The 20,581-nt window shown below is 42.8% G+C and overlaps 1 protein-coding gene across 4 annotated transcripts in view; it reads right to left on the reverse strand.

The window, feature by feature from the left end:
- Positions 1-1,302: 1,302 nt before the first annotated feature.
- Positions 1,303-20,581, reverse strand: part of clcn3 (chloride channel 3) — a 118,327-nt gene continuing 99,048 nt past the window's right edge. For 3 of the 4 annotated variants that reach the window (XM_055632339.1, XM_055632338.1, XM_055632340.1), the window contains 4 exons: positions 14,685-15,083; positions 12,030-12,246; positions 5,122-5,197; positions 1,303-1,867 (listed from right to left, as the gene is read on the reverse strand). In XM_055632339.1, coding sequence (XP_055488314.1) covers positions 1,709-1,867; positions 5,122-5,197; positions 12,030-12,246; positions 14,685-15,083 — 851 coding nt within the window. In that variant the 3' untranslated portion in view covers positions 1,303-1,708. The remainder of the gene's footprint in view (positions 1,868-5,121; positions 5,198-12,029; positions 12,247-14,684; positions 15,084-20,581) is intronic. The other variant, XM_055632341.1, reaches the window with a different exon arrangement.

The raw sequence follows: 20,581 nt of genomic DNA on the forward strand, positions 1-20,581 counted from the left end.
GATGTTGTTACTTGTAGATTTTTTTAATGACTTTTAATTATTCTACTGCCCATTCTGATTTTGATATCTTAGGCATCTTTGCTAAATTACAGGTTTGAGGATGTACAAAGACGGCAAGGAAGCAATTAACTGATAATGCTTAATCGCTTTCAAGTGGTTCACACTGAGTACTTTTACTCAAGCGAGCTTGAGGTCCATTGAAATGTCTCACAGGGTTTTAGTCCCTAACCAGCAACTTGACAGAATAAAAGGAACACAAAACCTTGTCCATTCTGTGCAAAAACGCTGGATCACCTTTATAACAGTGAGAAATTTAGTGCAATCTTCAAGTCATTTAAAACAGAAAGCAACATCTGTTTTACAAAAGTTTATATATTAGTCCAGACTTTCTTTAAAATAACCACAGATATCGTGTGAAGTATGCAAATTATGTATGAATTATGCCAGTTTTACTGTGGTTTCATTTAGTTAATTTAGTTAATATACATTATTCTGTAAACTTTTCTCTATGAACGCTCTGAATAATGATGCAAATTCAAAGTGCAACAAACAAACGGATGAATAGTCAGTCACAAGATGTGACCACCTGATGCCACCAGTAAGAAGAGAAAATCACCTGAATATGGAATGCACAATAGTTCACTGAAATAAAACCACATGCAACGTTCCAGTTAGAAAAATTACAATGATTGTGTGGAAAATATTAAACGTTCAGATGAGATACACAAGCAATTATCTGTGTTGTACTGTATCTGCAATATTGTTGACTACGCAAACACAATCCAGAGATTACTGGTAAATCTTGTGGTAAAAGGAAGAGGGGCGGAATCGATGCACATAAAAGCTTGTTATCCTGCAGTAATAGATCCTCATAGCTTCATTAAAAGGTTATTAAATTAAAGTAAAATGCAGGACGGATAAAAGGTTCCACATATTGCCAAGGCCCCAGTCCAACTCAGGAAAGTACTTTCTTTAAACACTTTGGATTTTGATGCAGGCCTCTCAGATCTTGTGGTTGTTCCAACCCAGTATGCTGCAGGCAGGGACATTTCACTTGGTGTTTGCTTCAACTTGATTCGCTTCACCTCAACTGTCTACTTTGGTGGCCGAGACTTCCACACAAAGTCAGGTCCCTGTTTTTCTTCAACTTTCCGGGGTGGGAAAAGTGGTCAAGCATTCAGGGAATTGAGCACAGCTCATTTTAAATTAAGCATCCTGCTTCCCTCCCTCTACCCCTCTCTCCCCCCCCCCCCACCCCCTTCCCCCTACCCCTCCCTCACCCCCCCCCCCCCCCCCCCCCCCCCCACCCTGGCAACAAGACACCAGTGTCGATATTTCTGAAATGGACTGTATTCTATGTGAAGACGTAGGATGTTTGTTTCGGTTCAACCCAGGAGTCGTCAAGAACTAATGACCGAGTATAGTGGTTTAAACATGGCAGGAGGACCATTAACATCTGATTTTGTTTTCCAACATTGTTGTCTTATCTGTTAATAGCATACCTCAACAACAACAAAAGTCTTAAAAGTGGACATTTCTCGGCATAGTTTTACTTGTATAGCGGGCTTGTAGTATCAGGTTTAATACTGACTTGGGCCTCTGCTGATAAAACTCCCACTCCAAAGCAGACCAGTGCTAACTGAAAACTGCAGTAAGATGTGTTGCCTTCCCTCTCTGTGGTGCCGTTGAGCTGGAATCTTTGGAGCGGTCAGATCTCTGTGCTCTTTAACAGGTGGACTTCCTCCTCACTCTCCTCGCGATCCTCCAACACGGTGTTCAGTTGAACATGATCGACTCTGGGTCTTGATCTGTCATTTGAGCCATATGACGAAGGATGTCCTTCTTTGTTATGATGCCAAGGAGACGCCTGGGGAAGGAGAAAGGGAAAACAACGGATCGGATTCAATGAAAGGGCGATAACCGCGTTAAGAAGCAGCAGATGAGGGGAAGAAAAAGCAGGTGGAAAGAAACGACAGAGAACGTTCATGCCATTCCCACTGGCGATGATCAATATCAGCGTGGGACTGGCACGCTAATAGTGTCACCCTAAATGGTACTCCAAATAGTAATGGCTGGAACGTGTACACCCCCAAGAAACAATATTTAAGATTTGTTTTGTTAATTTCATTGATCAAAAAAAAAGTACAGGGTGTGACATCAGCGTTAGGATTTGATAGAATTATTCGGAAGAAAGCAGAAAGTAAAATCGGATAGTCACCGTCCTCACTGATCCGGTTAGTATAATAACGGCAGCAGGATGCATGAAACGTGAACTATGAACAAATTAGCAGGAAGCATCTTTGCCTTTGGTCAGCTGGGGATTGGGAATGGGAAAGGTGGGTTGGTGGAGATGTGGAGGATGGAATACACTGATCATTTCCAAAACTAAACAACTTGGGAATATTCAGCATGGGGATCTCGCAGCAGCCTAAACCTGAGGGGATGAAGCAATGTTTGATACATACCAATTCCACTGTTAAACATCAAACACATTGGAAGGTGATGTCTATGATCTCTTAACACTGTAGCAATGTTGACCATGAGCTATAAAGCACAAAGCAAAACGTGCATCCGACTATCGTTGTAAAAACAAAAGGCAAATCCATAAAAGGCAATTACTTAAAATATAATTTAAAAATCAGTTCAAATGAAAAAAAAAAGATGGAATCTAATTTTCTGCAAAAATCATTTTGTGTGCAATTTATAAAATTACATGCTCAGATTTACAACAAAATGTTTTTTTTAATGGTGTCTTACGCACACACACACACACACACCAATGGCATTACATTTTGGCTTGTATTACCACCAGAAGAGATCGCTGGGCTGAAGGACTTTTCATTCGTATTAGAGGAAACAATGAATGGATACCATGATATAAAGAGCTAGAAAGCGGGGTAATGACTTTCAACATAACAGAGAGGGCTCCTGTTGATGCGACTGCCATTATTTTTGAGACTGGGGCCGGTTCCAGCTCTCTGAATATTTCACTTATCAATGAGGATCAGCTATTGATCCCGGGGAAAGTTTTGGTAGGGAATAAAATAAACCTGTTCCCCTAGAGAGCAAAAATAAATTTGTGGACATAGAACCCGTGGGACTGTGTTTAGTTTAGACATTACTTTAGTTTGGAGATACAGCATGGGAACAGAACCATCGGCCTGCCGAGTCCACCCCGACCAGCGTACACTAACACTATCATACACACTTAGGGACAATTTCCAATTTCACCCTACAAACTTCCACATCTTTGGAATGTGGGAGCAAACCAGAGCTCCCGGAGAAAACCCACGCGGTCACGGGGAGAACATACAAAGTCCATACAGACAGCACCCGTGGTCAAGTTTGAACCCGGGTCTCTGACACTGTAAGGCAGCAACTCTACCGCTGCGCCACCGTGCTGCCCCTTGTTTGCCCATTTATGTTTATAAAATTATGAGAGGCATAGCGGGGTATTCCCCATAGATAGGTAGCCAGTCAGAACCTTTCTCCCAGGGTGGAAACGTCCAACACTGGAGGGCATAGCAATAAGGTGAGAGGGGAAAAGTTTAATGAAGATGAGCGTGGTCGTTTTTTGCACCTAGAGTGGAAGGGGCCTGGAATGCCATGGGCGGTGGTGGACAGACACAATAATGGCGTTTAAGAGTCTTTTATGTGCATGGAATAGAGGAATATAGATTATGTACAGGCCGATGAGAGCAGTTTAACTTGGAATCATGTTCGACACAAACATAGTGTGCCGAAGGGCATGTTCCAGGTCGGTACTGGTCTATGTTCTGTCAATAGATTGCCTAAGTGCAGGGAACAAGGATTTTGTTGTGATCTGTGGTCTGGATTGTGCATAAGCAATGTAAAAAATGCAGAGCCAGGCCCTTATATAAACATCTCCAAGGAATATAGTCCAAGCCTGCCCAACATCTCCCAATAACTCAGGCCCTCAAGTCCTTGTAAATCCTCGTAAATCATTTCTGCACTCTTTCCAGCTGAACAACATCTTCCCTATAGCAACTCCCCATGACTCGGGAACAGAGCCACCTTCTGCATCTGCATCAGCACAGACTGCCAGAGATGAAGAACGCAGCCTGTTGGGACGGACTAAAAATAGACAAGAGGGATATCAGTGACAAGACAATAAATGACAATGGGCGATTCTAAATTATTTGACGCAGCACGTTGTGAGTACGTCTAAACTGGTGGTCCGACATCTCCTTTAATCTGGACAAAATGACATGAGCATAACTTGAAATCCTCTCCGGAAGTCCCACCGAAAATGTGGTGCCTAGACCAGGTGGGGCGACTGGTCACAACCTCATCGGGACTTCCGCGACCGATCAGCCGTGGCTCTAGAACTCCGGCCCGGCTGGAGCCGGTAGATCGTTCCTACGGCCAACCTCCGTGGCCGACCTTGCAGGCCGGTATCTCGGCTCCTCTGCAGCCCAGATGGACCGTTCCAGTACCATTGGACTCCTCTTAGAAGCCATGACCTCTGTCGGTCCGGTGAAACTGATAATCCAGAAAGGCTCTGGAACCAAGGCTGCCTGAAAATCGGATGGACCTGTACTGTGCCTGTAAATTAATTTTCTTAGGTCAGTAGTCCACACTAAGTTTCAACATTTACCTGTCAGTGAATAACAAGTTGAAACATATGCATGCACATGGTGGCTGAAAAGATAACAGAGGTCACACCGCAGATAAAAAAGAGCCACAGATGCTGCATCTGGTTGTTCACTTTCCTTTATACTGAGCTCGGGTCTGGCTGACTGGACAATGAATAGAAAGTTAGAGGACTGATGGTCTTCAGACACTTAAAGCCTCTGGCAGGAATAGAAAGAGCACAGTTCTCAGTGATAATAAAATACATCACCGATGTCTGGTGTATTTAATCCAGTCTTAATTAAAGAAAAATGAGATGAAGACTTCTTCACAGCTAGAGGTTAGACAAGCTTGTATGGTTCTTACTTAAGTAGTCAATAAGATATGTGATCTCAGCTGTTCCCAAATATAAAAACAATTTTGAGTAGTTTTTCAATGTTATTCATATCACAGTTTCATGCTTCCTCGCACAGCAGTTTTTAAAAAGAGTGTATTCCTCTATTTAGCAGATCTGCCATGACTAATCACCAAAGGTTCGACGTGTTGTTTTAGTTGCTCGAGGTGTTCTAATATGTTCTTCTTTGTGATGATCCCCAAGATATTCCTGAAACAGACCATGTTATGCTAATGACTGCGTGTTGCGATAAAATGAAGCAAATTAAGTTTGTACAACCGGAAAACAGGCTGTAGAAACTAATTAAAAGTAAAATGCATGACAAAATGCAGCAACTAAAATACATAAAAGCTAAAAATAATAATAACATGCCTCCCTCATTTCAGTTAAAGCTTCAGAATCAAGCATAAAGCAACCCTTCCTCCCCCCCTCCCCCCCCCCCACCTCGCAACTCAATAAAAATGAATGATTATATTTCATTCATGGCATTGATTATGATGATTACAAGCACCTCAAAGGATAGGTTTGCATTATTAGCAGTAGAACAGGTGCATATTATTGTCTACAAGTCTTGGCCTCGTAATCCATGGAGCCATCAGCTAGAGACTGCTGAGTTTCACTGTGAAAATTGTCATCAGTGTCTAACGGACTTAACACTTCAGGTTAAACCAAGTGAAGAAACGAATTCCATGCTAGTTCACAAAGCATTGTGCTATTATATATACTTCATGCAATTCCAAGCCATTTTCACTTTGAGTGCTTAACAGGCCTTGTGGCGTAACATGCAGATGGGTGAAGCAAATATATGGAAGGATGTTCACAGATCAGTTTTTTAAAAAGCTGAATGGAGAGAGAAGTGCACATTACCTTCTGAAGTTAGAGTTTTCATTATTCAAACTTATTATTAAGACTGTTTCTAAATGTTATTCAGCACAATGTTCCTTTTTCCCCTCAAAATATTTTGGTAAATCAAATGCATTGTTGGTTCGTCAAGGTTGAATAAGGTGGGGAACAAAGTGGCTGAAAACTGAAGCTGAGCTGTGAAAAAGGAAATGGAAACCTGCACTGGCTAACCAAAAGTGGCATCATGTTGCACAGATCTGCGAAAAACAGCATGAACTGGAATTAGAAAACCTAAAACAAAAAGCCAAAGCAGTATTGTGTGCTACAACGTTGTTTTGGACAGCACAGTGGGCAGCTGTAGAGTTGCGGTCTCAGAGGGGCCAAAGTTCCGAGTTCAACCATGACCTCAGATGCTGTGTGTATGGAGCTTGTACGTTCTCCCTGTGACCGTATGGGTTTTCTCTGTGTGCTCCAGTTTCCTCCCACACTCCAAAGAAGTTCAGGTTTGTAGATTAATTGGCTTCTGTAAAGTGTAAAAAAAACGTCCCTATTGTGTAAGACAGCGATAGTATACGGGTGATCGCTGGTCTGTGCGGACTTAGTGGGCCAAGGGCCTGCTTCCACGTTGTATTTCTAACATATAAAGTCTAAACATTTGCATTTTCACACCACAGCATGCTGATGCGTACAGTACGGGGAAACGGTGAGTAGGCATCAGACCCTGGGATAATGGCAGGCACGTGCAGGAAACAATGCTGCCATGGAAGTGGGGTGGGGAGAGATAAAATGATCTGGGTTACTCTTGGACCTCGCTTGTCTAATGACTGCAACTACTTCTCGTCATTGTCCTGGCTAACACATCAGCAAAGATGGCAGAAGGATGAAGAAAAAGCACAATTAAGCCAGTAAACACCCATTATAATGGACTTTAGGGGTGGGGTGGAGAATGGTATCCGTTATTGCCGATTGTTCGATTACCTAGTAATATGATATAATTGTAAAAGTAGTGGGAACAAAGAGCTGCAGATGCTGGTTACAAAGTGCTGGAGTAACTCAGCAGGTCAAGCAGCACCTCTGGAGAACATGGATAGGTTATTTTCTGGGTCAGGACCCTTTTTCAGACTCTCAGCGTGGTATTGGGGCTAGAATCAAGTGCGTGGCGGCGGGGGGGGAGAGGCGATGATCGGCAGTATTGGTCGCGGCCGATGGGCGCCCGTAGTGCTGGTAAGGGGCGGTGACAGGCATGGCCTGGGAGTGGCTGGGGAAGGTGTGTAGGACGACGGTGTACATCCGGCCTGGAACCGGCCATGTGCGGCTTTGTGGGGTGGCGATGGCAGCCAGCCTGCAAGCGTCCAGGGATGGCGGTGCGGGCTGGGGGTGGACGCGGCAGCCTGTCCTGGCCATGAAGATCAGTAGGCCTGTCCATTATAACTGAAATCTGTTATAAAGCAGTCCGAATTAACGAGGGTTTACTGTATACTAAAAGATATGGTCAATTTTTTAAAATTCACCAGATCAAGGCCCGCCCTGCTCCCTGGAAGAATAACCCCCACTTTAATAGGAGATTTAAGCAGCTCCTGCATCCTTTAATGGGAACAATAGCTCACCTCCCATTAAAGAAAGCAAGTTATTGTTGAGAAATTGTCGAGATATTTTGGAAGAAATACTTTCGAAAAACACGATTGGTTTTCCTGAAACACTGCAATTTGCCATTGCTGTGTATTGCCTCCATATACCACCCAGAGTTTCCTCCATGTTTTACACCATCCTGATTGACTGATTAAATCGAAATATATCTCTGCGCCTCCAACACACTTCATTAATATTTTACAATTCCTACAATTCTGGGATCTATCAACGAGAGTCACTGCCTCAGAATGGCAGTCAGCATCATCAGAGCCCCACACCACACTGTCCACGCTCTCATTTTACTCCTGCCATCGAGCAGAAGGTATAAGGTACACAAAATTGCTGGAGAAACTCAGCGGTGCAGCAGCATCTATGGAGCGAAGGAAATAGGGGACGTTTCGGGCCGAAACCTTTCTTCAGACTGGTATAGGCACCTAGGTATAGGCACCTGAAAACTGTAACGGCCAGGTTCAGGAGCAGCTTCTTCTCTACAACCAACTAAAACTTCCAAATGATCCCTGAATTACATAGACTTGGGGACATTATTTTTTTGCACGATTTATTTGTCTGTGTATGTATATATCTATATCTATATATATATATATATATATAAACAGCGAAAATTTATATATATATATATATATATACTTTTTTTGTTGTTTATTATTGGTTTTATAGAGAAATATGTTTACATATCTGTTGTGCTACTGCTAGTATTTAATTGTTCTTATTCGAGACATGACAATAAAATACTCTTGACTATTGAGTACCAACACCAAATCGACTGCAGTGGTTGAAGAAGGCAGTCTAGCACTATTGCTGTCCATGCCGGTGCTCCAGTGAGAACAATCTCACCCTATGTCCAATGTAAAAATTCCCAATGCCTCAGCAATTGTGCAGTGTGAAATACAGGTACAGGGAAATTAATTATTTCACTGTTCAGCTACCGTCATCAGAGGATATATACCTGAGCCAGCAGAGGGCGCTCACATCAAGTGACCACAAAAATGAACACTATCAATTGGACACTGCCAAAAAGCAAACCATGTTCTATTTCATTTTTACAACCAGCAATTTTCAGTGTGCCTTGTGAAAAACTAGTGATATCTGAAGGCTGATATTCCTGTCCTCAGTGCAAAGATCGACATGGGTGAAAGATTTCTACTTTATTTCACATCGAGTTGCGAGGTCATGTTGCAGTTGTATAAGACGTTGGTGAGGCCACATTTAGAGTGTTGTGTTCAGTTTTGGGCACCATGTTATAGGAAGTTTGTTATCAAGCTGGAAAGGGTGCAGAGAGGATTTATGAGGATGTTGCCAGGACTCAAGGGTCTGAGCTATAGGGAGAGGTTGAGCAAGCTAGGATTATTCCTTGGAATGCAGGATGATGTGGGGTGATGTTATTAGAGATGCACAAAATCATGAGAGGAATAGATTAGGTAAGCGCACAGAGTCACTTGCCCAGAGTACAGGAGTCGAGAACCAGAGGACATAGGTTCAAGGTAAGGGGGGAAAGATTTAATAGGAACCTGAGGGGTAACGTTTTAAAGAGTGGGAGGGGCGGGGTGTATGAAACAAGCTGCCGTAGAAGATAGGTTGAGGCTGGTACTATCGCAATGTTTTGACAGGTACATGGATAGGACAGGTTTAGAGGGACATGAGCGTAATGCAGGCAGGTGGGACCAGTGTAGATGGGGCATGTTGGCCAGTGTGGACAAGATTGGCTGAAGGGTCTGTTTCCACATTGAATAAATTCAGCTACAGTGTGTTGGGAGTGTCACCTACTGACCTTATAAACATTTTTGCAACAGCAGAAACTAAGAAGTAAGGCAGACACTCCCAGCTGGAGGTAGAATGTAGAAACAAAGGGTTGGTAGCCGACTAAAAATCAAGGTCGATTTGCTCCTGTCCCGGTGATAAATAAATCCAGGAAAAGAAGCAAATGAATAATAAAGGGAAGCACTGACAAGTGCATACATGTATGAATCATTTATGACACACAAGAAACATAATCTGGAAGAGGCCATTTTTCTCCCTCAGTAAAATGTGGGTAGATCTTTTACCTCAGCGCCACTTTCTTGGATTAACCCCATAATGTTGATTCTCTTCAAGTATGCTAAAATCCAATTTTGGATTTCAGGGAGTTATGGCCATCTTGAGTCGAGCGTTTCTAAGATTCATTACCCTCTGGGTGAAGATGTTTCTTTGCAACCCAGTCCTCAATAACAAGGGGTTTACAGGAGGTGGCTTCAGGGACTTTCAAGCCCATGAGGTGAAGTGTTCCAAAACTCACTTAATTCTGGGAGGGTACCAGCATTATGGAAAAAATTAAATGTGATACCCTTGTTCAAGAAGGGAGAGAGGCATAAAGCGGGAAAGTATAGGCCATTTAGTTTAATATTCGAGAATATTATGCTGTCTATGATCAAGGAATAAATAATTCTTTAGAAGGTTATTTAAATACAATTTTATGAAATAAATCATGTTTGACATATTTGGCGGGATTCTTAGAGATAAAACAATCAGGGTCAAAGGTCTGGGAAGCCTATCAGATGCAGTTTACTTGCACTTTCAGAAGGCATTTGATAAGGTGCCAATTAAATGTGAATGCACACGATATCTCATGTAAACCTTGTAAATTGAGGCATGTGCTAGAATTGGATCATGTAAACCTTGTAAATTGAGGCATGTGCTAGCCAAGATCATATTGAATGAGAGAACATACTTGACGAACCATGTGGCCCACTTCAACTCCAGGAAGCTTTCTCCTGCTCCTGTTTTCTTGGCCCTATTCTTGAATTGCATTCTATAGGTGATAATGCAGGACAAGTGGAGGATGGAGTGAATATTTACGGTAACAATCATCCAGGCTGTTCTGTTTTGGAGGATGTCAAGTTTCTAGAATGCTATCATAACTATATGCATCAAGGAAATTTGAAAATATTCTAGCAACTAGTGAAAAAAACAGAAAATGCTGGAAACAGCAGGTCAGGCATCAGCTGTGGAAAGAGAAACAGAGTTAACATTTCAGGTCCAAGACCTTTTATTCAGAACTGGGAAAGAGAGAAGAGACATTTAGACTATCCACCCCTGAATCGTGCATTATAGATAATAAGGTAAAATACAGGGAATCAGGACCAGAATATCCATGAGTCTAAATCCTGAAACCCATTCTCACACCTTATGGATACGATTTAATCACACAGAATAAAGCAGGTTTGAGGAAAAAACACCTTTCCGAGGAACTTGAGAAGAATGATAATATTCTGGCCTTCAGGTCAGAATAATATGACTTGAGACGAGATTAACAAGAAGAGGTTAACAAGCAGTCAACATGATGGTAAAATGGAGAATAATGAATAAAGAACAGGACAAAGCAGAGTGTGTGCACTTCTTACTCTGACAGGGAATTTGAGATTTAATTCCACTCTCTATTTCATTCTAAAATGGATCTGCTCAAATGTACAAAATACTATTGACCGTTGAAATTTTTCAAAGGTGTTGACATTTTCAATTTGATTTGTATGGGCAGAGATTAATGTTGTTGTGTAAGGAGTTGATAAGAGCTATTTATTAGGCATGGCAATCTCCACCGACTGTAGAACCTTGGATGCAGCCAAAGCCTGAATTCACTTTACACATAAATAGAAATTTTGTGCATTCAAGATGTATTGCCCTTTAGCAATCAGGAGGGTAGCACAGCATTCGCCTGCGATGGTTTGGAACTTAGCCTCTGTTACTGATCATTGACGATTTTCGTAAAAATTATAATTTGAAGAAGCAAGACTGAGTCATAGTGAGAACTGTCAACCATCAAGATCTTGAACCACATGCCACAACCCTAACCACAACCCTACCCTAGCAACAGCCTACAATGGATTTAGTTTTACGCAAGGTTTTTCGGTTTGTACTATTACGGTTACCTAGAATAACTGATATTTTATTGTGTTATTGATTATTGCAAATTTATTTGCTGTGTTATTGCGTTAATGGGCCTGTGAAGCTGCAGCAGGTGAGAATTTCATTGTTCCATTACTGATGACTATGACAATCAAACACTCTTAACCCATGATTTCTCTTCTGGGTGATGTTGATGAGAAACAACCTTTGCTTCACGAGTGTACACCAATCCATTTGCTCCTTGCTGCCTCCTTTTGAACAAAAATTGGCCTATGTCTGCCCTTTTGTGTACTAACACTAAGAAAGGTCTACTGGATTTCCATGTAGCCCACTCTCTGCAGCTCTGCACAATTATCAATGCCCAACAAGCCTTTCATCCACAATACCAAACCCTCACTGTGTTTAGAGAGTATCACGGAAAACCCATTCTTAAAGCCTCCACAAATTTAATAGATTGTTTTACATGTTTCTTTCCCTCTTGACTGCTTCTCCGCACGTGCTAAATAGCTTGAAACTTCTTCCATTTCCAGCGCATCCTCGTGTTGTTTTCTTTCAGCTAATGATTAAAACTCTGGAGGAATTACAGTGAAATTTATCCTTTAAGTCTCGGCAGTCAGAATTACTGTGGGCCAAACATTTTCCTGAGGGTGTGATTCTGAACATGACTTACCCATTGTGCGTTACAAGGCACTGCCTCAGGCCCAGCTTGCGGAAGATGTCCACTACAATCTCCATAGGCGTATGGTCTGTGACCGTGAATGGGCTCATATCAAGAATGCTTCGCAGCTTCAATGGGCGTGGGCTGTCTGCTGGAAGTGTCGGAGCGTGCTGGGTGAAGTGAACCCTGGAACTGCTGACAATGCCTTCTTGCTTTCTTCTAGAATTTTCTGAAAGGAGAGGATAAAAAAAAAATCAAATTTGAAAATCTGCTTCAATTATCAGGAACTCAGGATTCAGGGCGGTTGATTATTTCAGCACATTTGCATTGTTTAATCTTGCTTTCAATAATAACTATTATTGAAGTACGTGTGCCCCGACATTTGCAATGTGCAGTGTGCAACAATACTCATGAACTAAACAAAGTCACAAAGTGCTGGAGTAACTCAGCAGGTCAGGCAGCATCCCTGGAGAACATGATTAGTATGGGTGTCAGAGGTCATGGGGAGAAGGCAGGAGAATGGGGTTGAGGGGGAAAAAATCAGCCATAATTGAATAGCGAAGTAGACCTGATAGACCGAATTGCCTAATTCTGTTCCTAGAACTTATGAAGAACATGGACAGGTGATGTTTCGGGGGTCGGAATCCGTCTTCACACTGATTGTGGTGGGGGCAAAAAGCTGGAAGAGATGTTGGCAACTACAGATGCTGATCTACACAAAAGGGTACAAAGTGCAGGAGCTACTTAGCGGGTCCGGCAGCATCTCTGGAGAACATGGATAGGTGACGTTTTAGTTCCGGACTCTTCTTCAGACTGATTGGGAAGGGGTGGGAGGGATTCTCTTCCAGCTTTCTTTATTCCCCGTTTATCCCTCATCACCTGCAATGTCTGAAGAAGGGTCCCGACCCAAAATGTCACCTTACATGTTCTCTGGGGATGCTGACTGATTAGCTGTGTTACTCCAGTACTTTGTGGGTTTTTTTCCTGTAAACCAGCATCTACAGTTTCTTGTTTCTACAATAATCATAAACTTGTAGGTTGTACTGAAAATGAGAAGCTGAGACAGAGGATGCCGCCTGCTCAGCATGAGCACAGCCTGTCCTTGGAAAATTGGAGTACACAATGATATTATTTTCTCTCTCTTTCTCTTAATATTGATCCCATCTACACCTTGACAAAAAACATATGAATTCCAAAATGATGCACGAATACCCAAACTAAGAACCCTCAAAAGGACAAACTGAAATGTCACCTATTCTTTTTCTCCAGAGATGCTGCCTGACCCGCTGAGTTACTCCAGCATTTGGTGTCTATCTTCGGTATAAACCAGCATCTGCAGTGAGAACTGCGAACCCTTCTGATACAGTCCTCTGCTTTTCCACTAATGTTCCACCAACCTCCCAAGCCTCTGCACTGGTGAACCCACTGCATTTTAATAAGGTGGATGTCAGAGTGGGATGGGGCAGTGGAGAGCAAATAGCAGCTGAAATGGACACTGCAGCACTTAACTCCCACTTTCAGGAAAACTATTATTTATTTTACTCCGACTATGTTTTTTCTCTTTTGTTAATTTCTGTAAGGTGTCCTTGAGACTTTGAAAGGCGCCCGCAAATAAAATGTATTATTATTATTATTATTAACATTCTGCTTGCCTCCTGCTCTTCATCACTTGTTTCCTAAGGCTTATTTTTAAAGAAGCTCCTTTCATTTTTCTTTTTCCAATAACTTTCATGCAGTCAGAACACCAACACACAACATCGGTCTGTGGGTTTGATTTATTTAGATCTGCAGCCTCCCTTTAAACAGTGATCTGTAAATACTATTTATGTCTGCTTGATCTGTATATTTCAAATGTAACTTCACGGTTTTATCTCACTGGTTACTGTTTTGAAATATGCCTTTGAAATATAATTTTCAAGATATGGGAGTTGCTGGCAAAATTGAGCTGTAATGATTATTGGGCTATGATGATTAATTAACTGTGCTTTTGCCACCTTCCTTCATGGACCACATTTTCAGATAGAAAGCGAAAGGTTTTCTGAGCAGAAAAACACTTAGCAAAGTGAGTTCACACTCCTGATTTAAAAGATCACATTCACTGTATCCAATGAGCGAATTCCAAAGATGTGGGTATTATAACAACATTTAAAAGACTTTCAGATAGGTACATGGATAGGAAAGGTTTAGACGGATATGAGCCAAACACAGGCAGATGGGACTAGTGTAGATGGGGCATCGTAATTGTAATGGCATGTTGGGCCCAAGAGCCTGTTTCCACGCTGTATGACTCCATGACTATGCCTTTATGCGTGTGTGAACATACACAATATACAACCCGTACTGAAGCCATTGGGCGGCATGGTGACGCAGCGGTAGAGTTGCTGCCTTGCAGCCCCAGAAACCCGGGTTCAATCCTGACTATGGGTGTCATCTGTATAGAGTTTGTACGTTCTCCCTGTGACCACGTGGGTTTTCTCCGGGTGCTCTGGTTTCCTCCCCCAGTTCAAAGACACACAGGTTTGCAGGCTAATTGGCTTTGGTAAAAATTGTAAATTGTCCCTAGTGTGCAGGGTAGTGCTAGTTTACGGGGTGATTGCTGGTTGACACAGGCTCAGTGAGTCGAAGGCCTGTGTCTGCACTGTATTTCTAAACTAAACTAAACCATACCTAATGCAATAGTTATATCCCTTCGGAGTGCAAATCCAACCAATCTTTGCGACTCTTTTGAAACAATGACAGGAAAACCATTATACGTTGATTCATTAATCGTCATTTCTAGGTCTTCGACTGTCATATCGTCCTGTGTCAGGACCGAGAGAGGTGCTTCATTGCTCCGAGGACGCATCACGTCCGCTGCCAGCGTTGTATGGGTGAACTCTTCTTTAGCGTCCAGGAACGGATACCCATTCAGGCGGATGTGCGATTCGTAAATGCCCTCTCTGCCAAACGCGTCTCCCACCCACTTGCTTGTCATCACAGCTGCCATGAGGGGAACGATGTACTCCAGCCCACCGGTTAATTCAAACACAATTACCACCAGGGAAACAGTCATCCGGGTCACACCGCCTGTAAAACAAACGGAAAAAAAATTACTGCCAGAGAATGGGCAGCACGTTAGTGCAGCGGTAGAGTTGCTGCCTTATAGCGCCAGAGATCCGTGTTCAGTCCTGACTACAGGTGCTGTTTGTACGGAATTTGTACGTTCTCCCCATGACTGTGTGGGTTTTCTCTGGGTGCTCTGATTTCTTCCACACTCCAAAGATATACAAGTTTGTAGATTAATTGGCTTTGGCAAAGATTGTAAATTGTCCCTAGTGTGTAAGATAATCGCTGGTCCACGCGGACTCGATGGGCCGAAGGACCTATTTCCATGCCGTATCTCTAAACTAAGAAGGTGTGATAATTTTCCTGAGGGAGATTCAAGGAACTGCCAATGCTGAAATCTTGAGGGAAACAAAAGGTAATACAGAAGCTCAGGCAGCATCTGTGGGGAGAATGGACAGACAACGTTTCAGGTCAGACTTCACGTCTAAATAAGGGCCCTGATCCGAACGTTGTCTGTCCATTCTCTCCACATATGCTGCTTGACCCATCAAGTTCCTCCTGCATTTTATGTGTTTTGTGGAATAATTTTCTATCTATACTATTTTTTAAGATCACCTCTCTTCCATTCATTAGACCAGCTCATCTCTTTGCTGAGCAATGCGACAAGAATTTTATATTGTGGGAAACCTCCTTGTTCAGACAATGACTTTGGTAAAAAAATTGTAAATTGTCTCCAGTGTGTAGGATAGTGCTAGTGTACGGTTGATCACTGGTCGGCACGGTCTCAGTGGGCTGAAGGGCCTCTTTCCACACTGTATCTTCTGTCTAATTTACAGCTTCATCCGTTTTGTGCCATCTATCTCGCTGAATTAATTGTCCTAACTTCATGTCATCAGAGCAGAATTAGACCATTCAGCCCATCGTGTCTACACCGCCATCCCATCATTGCTGATCTATCTTTCCCTCTCAACCCCATTCTCCAGCCTTCTCCTCATAATCCTTCACACCCTTGATTTCAAGAGAGAGTTAGATAGGGGTCTTAAAGATAAAGGAGTCTAGGGGAGAAGGAAGGAACGGGGTTTCTTGGTTTCTTGGTCCTCCAAAATATTCCAAATGGAATTTAAACTGGAGGTGGTGAATGGAGGGCTTAAGCCAGAAAGGGGTACTGATTGTGGATGATCAGCCATGAATGGAGGTGCTGGCTCAAAGGGCCGAATGGCCTATTCCTGCACCTATTGTCTATTGCCTTACTAATCTGGACAGGGTCATTGGTTACAAATGAATATCCTGCAAAGATTGCTTTATTGATTTCAGAGTCTATATTGCAAAGTGCAAGGGCTTTACAACTAAAAAGATAGATGGAATAATGCTGAAGCTGTTCGAATCTAAAACGACTAAAGGTGGAACAGCTCATTTTGACATCAAAACTAATTTTTTGGGGGTTGTACAGCTTAGGCCTATTTGAATCTTTAGATGTTCCCAAAGGGTGAAGATCGGAGAGAAGTTCTCAGTTCCCACACACAACTCTCATATAAAGGGAGAGGGGAACGATTTAATATGGGTCTGTGGAACAACATTTTCATACAAAGGATTGTGGTATTTAGAATGAGTTGCCAGAGACGGATATAATTAAACTGTTTAAACAGCATTTGGACAGGGGCATGACTGAAAACATTTAGAGGGGTATGGCTTAATAGATATCCCAACCCAACTTGGTTAGCACACAACAGATTTTCACTGTACCTTACAATCTTTGATAGGACACGTGACAATAAACTAAACTCAAACTCATTTGAAAGATCTACAGCTTACAAAGCACAAATGTATTTATTGATGCAGTCTTGAACAATTTTTATCACCATTTTCAAGTTCCACATAGGTTACCCACCTCTGTCCTGCTATCGATAATCCAAAGGTGCCCCTCACTGCAGTGGTCATTTTCCAGTTGATGAATTTGACTAATTCAGTTTAGAGACACAACATGGAAACAGGCCTTTTGGACCATCGAGTCTACAGTGACTCTCACCCATTCACACTTGTTCTGTTATCCCACATGATTCACTTCCCACACACTAGGGGCAATTTCAAGAATCAATTTCATTAACCTACAAATCTTAGGGGTGTGAGAGGAAACTGGAGCATCCTGAGGAAACCCACCTAGTCATGTGCAAACTCACACAGCACTTGAGGTCAGAATCAAATTCGGGTCTCTCGAGCTGTGAGGCAGCCGTTCTACCTGCTGCAACACCGTGCCTTCCGAACCATTTTGCTTTCTAAAGCATGAGTGCTTTCAGTGATAATAATATTTTTAGTGCTATTCTATTCTCTAAAAATAAATGGCTTCTGAAGATGAGCAAAACCTTGTAGCCATTTTGAGTGACCCGCTCCATTAGAGTTGGCTCAATTTTGACCCTTACAACATGGTATTCAGCAGCTTCCTCTATGAAAAGGTTGCCATGAAAGTGAAAGGTATAGTGATACAACCTAAACCTTTCCAGTGGGAACAAGGTGTGAATGTGTTACCGAGCTGATGACCTGCAAGAAAACACGATGATGAACATATGGCACATCAGCTTGTGAGCAGCTCTTGTATCCCAAGATCCCAGGATCACATCACAGGATTCAGCATCAATTCTTTGGATCATTTCCAAAGTCTAAATTTATCAGCTTGTGATTTTGTTGACAACAGCTGTTTCTCGAGTTGAAGCACATCTTTTGTGTTCATGGGATCAGTTGAAGGTATTTTGGGCCCATTGTATCTCATAAGAGGGGTACCGCAAGGCTCGGTGCTGGGACCGCAGCTATTTGCAATATACATCAATGATTTAGATGTAGGGATTCAAAGCAACATTAGCAAATTTGCAGATGACAAAAAGCTGGGTGGCAGTGTGAACTGTAAGGAGGATGCTATGAGAATGCAGGGTGACTTGGACAGGTTGGGTGAGTGGGCAGATGCAGTTTAATTAGATTAGATTAGATAAGACTTTATTAATGTAGATAAATGTGAGGTTATCCACATTGGTAGCAAAAACAGGAAGGCAGATTATATCTAAATGGTGTCAAGTTGGGAAAAGGGGAAGTACAATGGGATCTGGGGGTCCTTGTTCATCAGTCAATGAAAGTAAGCATGCAGGTACAGCAGGCAGTGAAGAAAGTGAATGGCATGTTGGCCTTCATAGCAAGAGGAGTTGAGTATAGGAGCAAAGAGGTCCTTCTGCAGTTGTATAGGGCCCTAGTGAGGCCACACCTGGAGTATTGTGTGCTGTTTTGGTCCCCTAATTTGAGGAAGGACATTATTGCGATTGAGGGAGTGCAGTGTAGATTTACAAGGTTAATTCCCGGGATGGTGGGACTGTCATATGCTGAGAAAATGGAGCGGCTGGGCTTGTATACTCTGTGGTGTTTAGAAAGATGAGAGGTTCTTATTGAAACAAATAAGATTATTAAGGGTTTGGACACTCTAGAGGCAGGAAACATGTTCCCGATGTTGGGGGAGTCCAGAACCAGGGGCCACTGTTTAAGAATTAAGGTTTAAGCCATTTATAACGGAGATGAGGAAACACTTTTTCACACAGAGAGTTGTGAGTGTCGAATTCTCTGCCTGCAATCAATGTTGCAGATAAGAAATATATGAATATCTCTTTCATTGTCAGAATAAATGAGATCCTTACAGAGGACCTCCAAAGTATTGTAAATGCATGAAGTTGATTGGATTGCTGCAAAAGAATTGTAAATAATGTAAATAATGTTGCAAGACAGTTACCCTGCTTTGTTGATTGGCCAAAGTGTTTAGCCCTGGCAGGATTGTTTTGAGTTCCAGGGTAAATGTTGCACTATTCAGTTAGTTAGCTCTTAGTTCGGTAAGCAGCGGCCTCTGCAGTCTGTCATTATTTTCTATCTGTGTTTCTATGTAGTTTTTCTTATTTTTGTTGGGTGTGTGTGTGGGGGGGGGGGGGTGGGGTGGGAGGGGGGGGAAGCTTTTAAATCTCCTGCACTGGAGAAGAACCTTTCTCGTCGGGTTTCCGTTGTCGAGCGGCCTCCAACAGGAAGAAGCCGGGGACTCTGGTGCTACATGTATGGGGAGACTCTCTAATTGGTTTGGGAAACTGTCAATAATGTATTGATGTAATTAATGTTTGCTACCGGAGAGTTCCAACGGACTGTGGACGGCGGCACCGGGAGCCCGCGGGTCCCTGGAAGAGAGAGGGCCACCGGCGACTTCCCCCGCCCGAGTAGCGGGGTTGAAGAGCTCCTGGAGCGGGGCCTAACATCACTGCCCCCCCGCGCGGCTTGGTCCGCGGGACTCTATCTAAAAGCAAAGACCTTAGTGTGCGACCTTTTTAGATCGCCATCGCCAGCCGGGGGCTTTGACTCTTGACTGGGGGGGGAGACGCTTGGAGACTACGTGGCCTTCCATCACGTTTTCGATGTATTTCTTGCTTGCAATGAGGCTGAAGGGGCATTTCGTTTGGACCTCAAGGGGTCCAAATGACAATTAAATGTATCTTGTATCTTGTATCTTCAGAAGCAGAGACAAGGATGGGAACCCGCGGGTTTGGGAAACTGTTAGTATTGATCGTATAGGGTAATTTGCCCCTGTTCAATCTAAAATCTAAAGTTTAGTGACGTTTTCGTTCCAGTGAAGGGCTTGGCCAGGCTCAGTGGTTTTTATAGGGGAATTTGACTGAACTAGTGTTTTTGACTAGGGGGGTAAGCTTGACAAGAGCGTATTTACAAAGGCAGGAACGGGGTATTAAATGGGGATGATCAGCCATGATCACATTGAATGGCTGTGTTGGCTCAAAGGGCCAAATGGCCTACTCCTACACCTATTGTCTATGTCGCGTCTTTGATGACGTACTTTGCTCTTTCCAAACAAATTAACCCAACATTGATTTGTCTTCGTATTAGTTGCAACAAGGTGGGCCTCATGCCATATTTTGTGCTTGGTTGGCATAATTTTCATAACTAGTGTGAACAGGTGATCAATGGTCAGCGTAGACTCTATGGGCCGAAGGGCCTGTTTCATTGCTGTATCTCAAAGTTAAAATAAACTAAACTTGTCACCTATCTATGTGTTTTCCCTTCTATGAATTTTCTGTCAGCTTTGAGAGGATACCATAATGACGTCACCCTTCAATCTACCCCCTGCACAAACGGACCCTATCAATCTGTGTGAGAATGTAACCTTATTTAGCTTTCTAAGGATTCCCCTGATCCCATGAGAAACTCATCAACATTTATTTGGAGAGTATGACTTTACCCTATGCAAACTTGTGGACCATTAGGATTACATAGAAACATAGAAATTAGGTGCAGGAGTAGGCCATTCAGCCCTTCGAGCCTTCACCTCCATTCAATAGCAACATGACTGATCATCCAACTCATTAGAAATAGAACAGAAGGACACAAAGTACTGGATTAACTCAGAAGGTGAGACAAGTTCTCCAGGGATGCTGCCTGACCCGCTGAGATACCCCAGCACACTGTGCCCTTCTGCGTAAACCAGCATCTGCAGT

This window comes from Leucoraja erinacea, chromosome 3, assembly GCF_028641065.1.
Source record: "Leucoraja erinacea ecotype New England chromosome 3, Leri_hhj_1, whole genome shotgun sequence".
Classification (NCBI taxonomy): Eukaryota; Metazoa; Chordata; class Chondrichthyes; order Rajiformes; family Rajidae; genus Leucoraja; species Leucoraja erinaceus.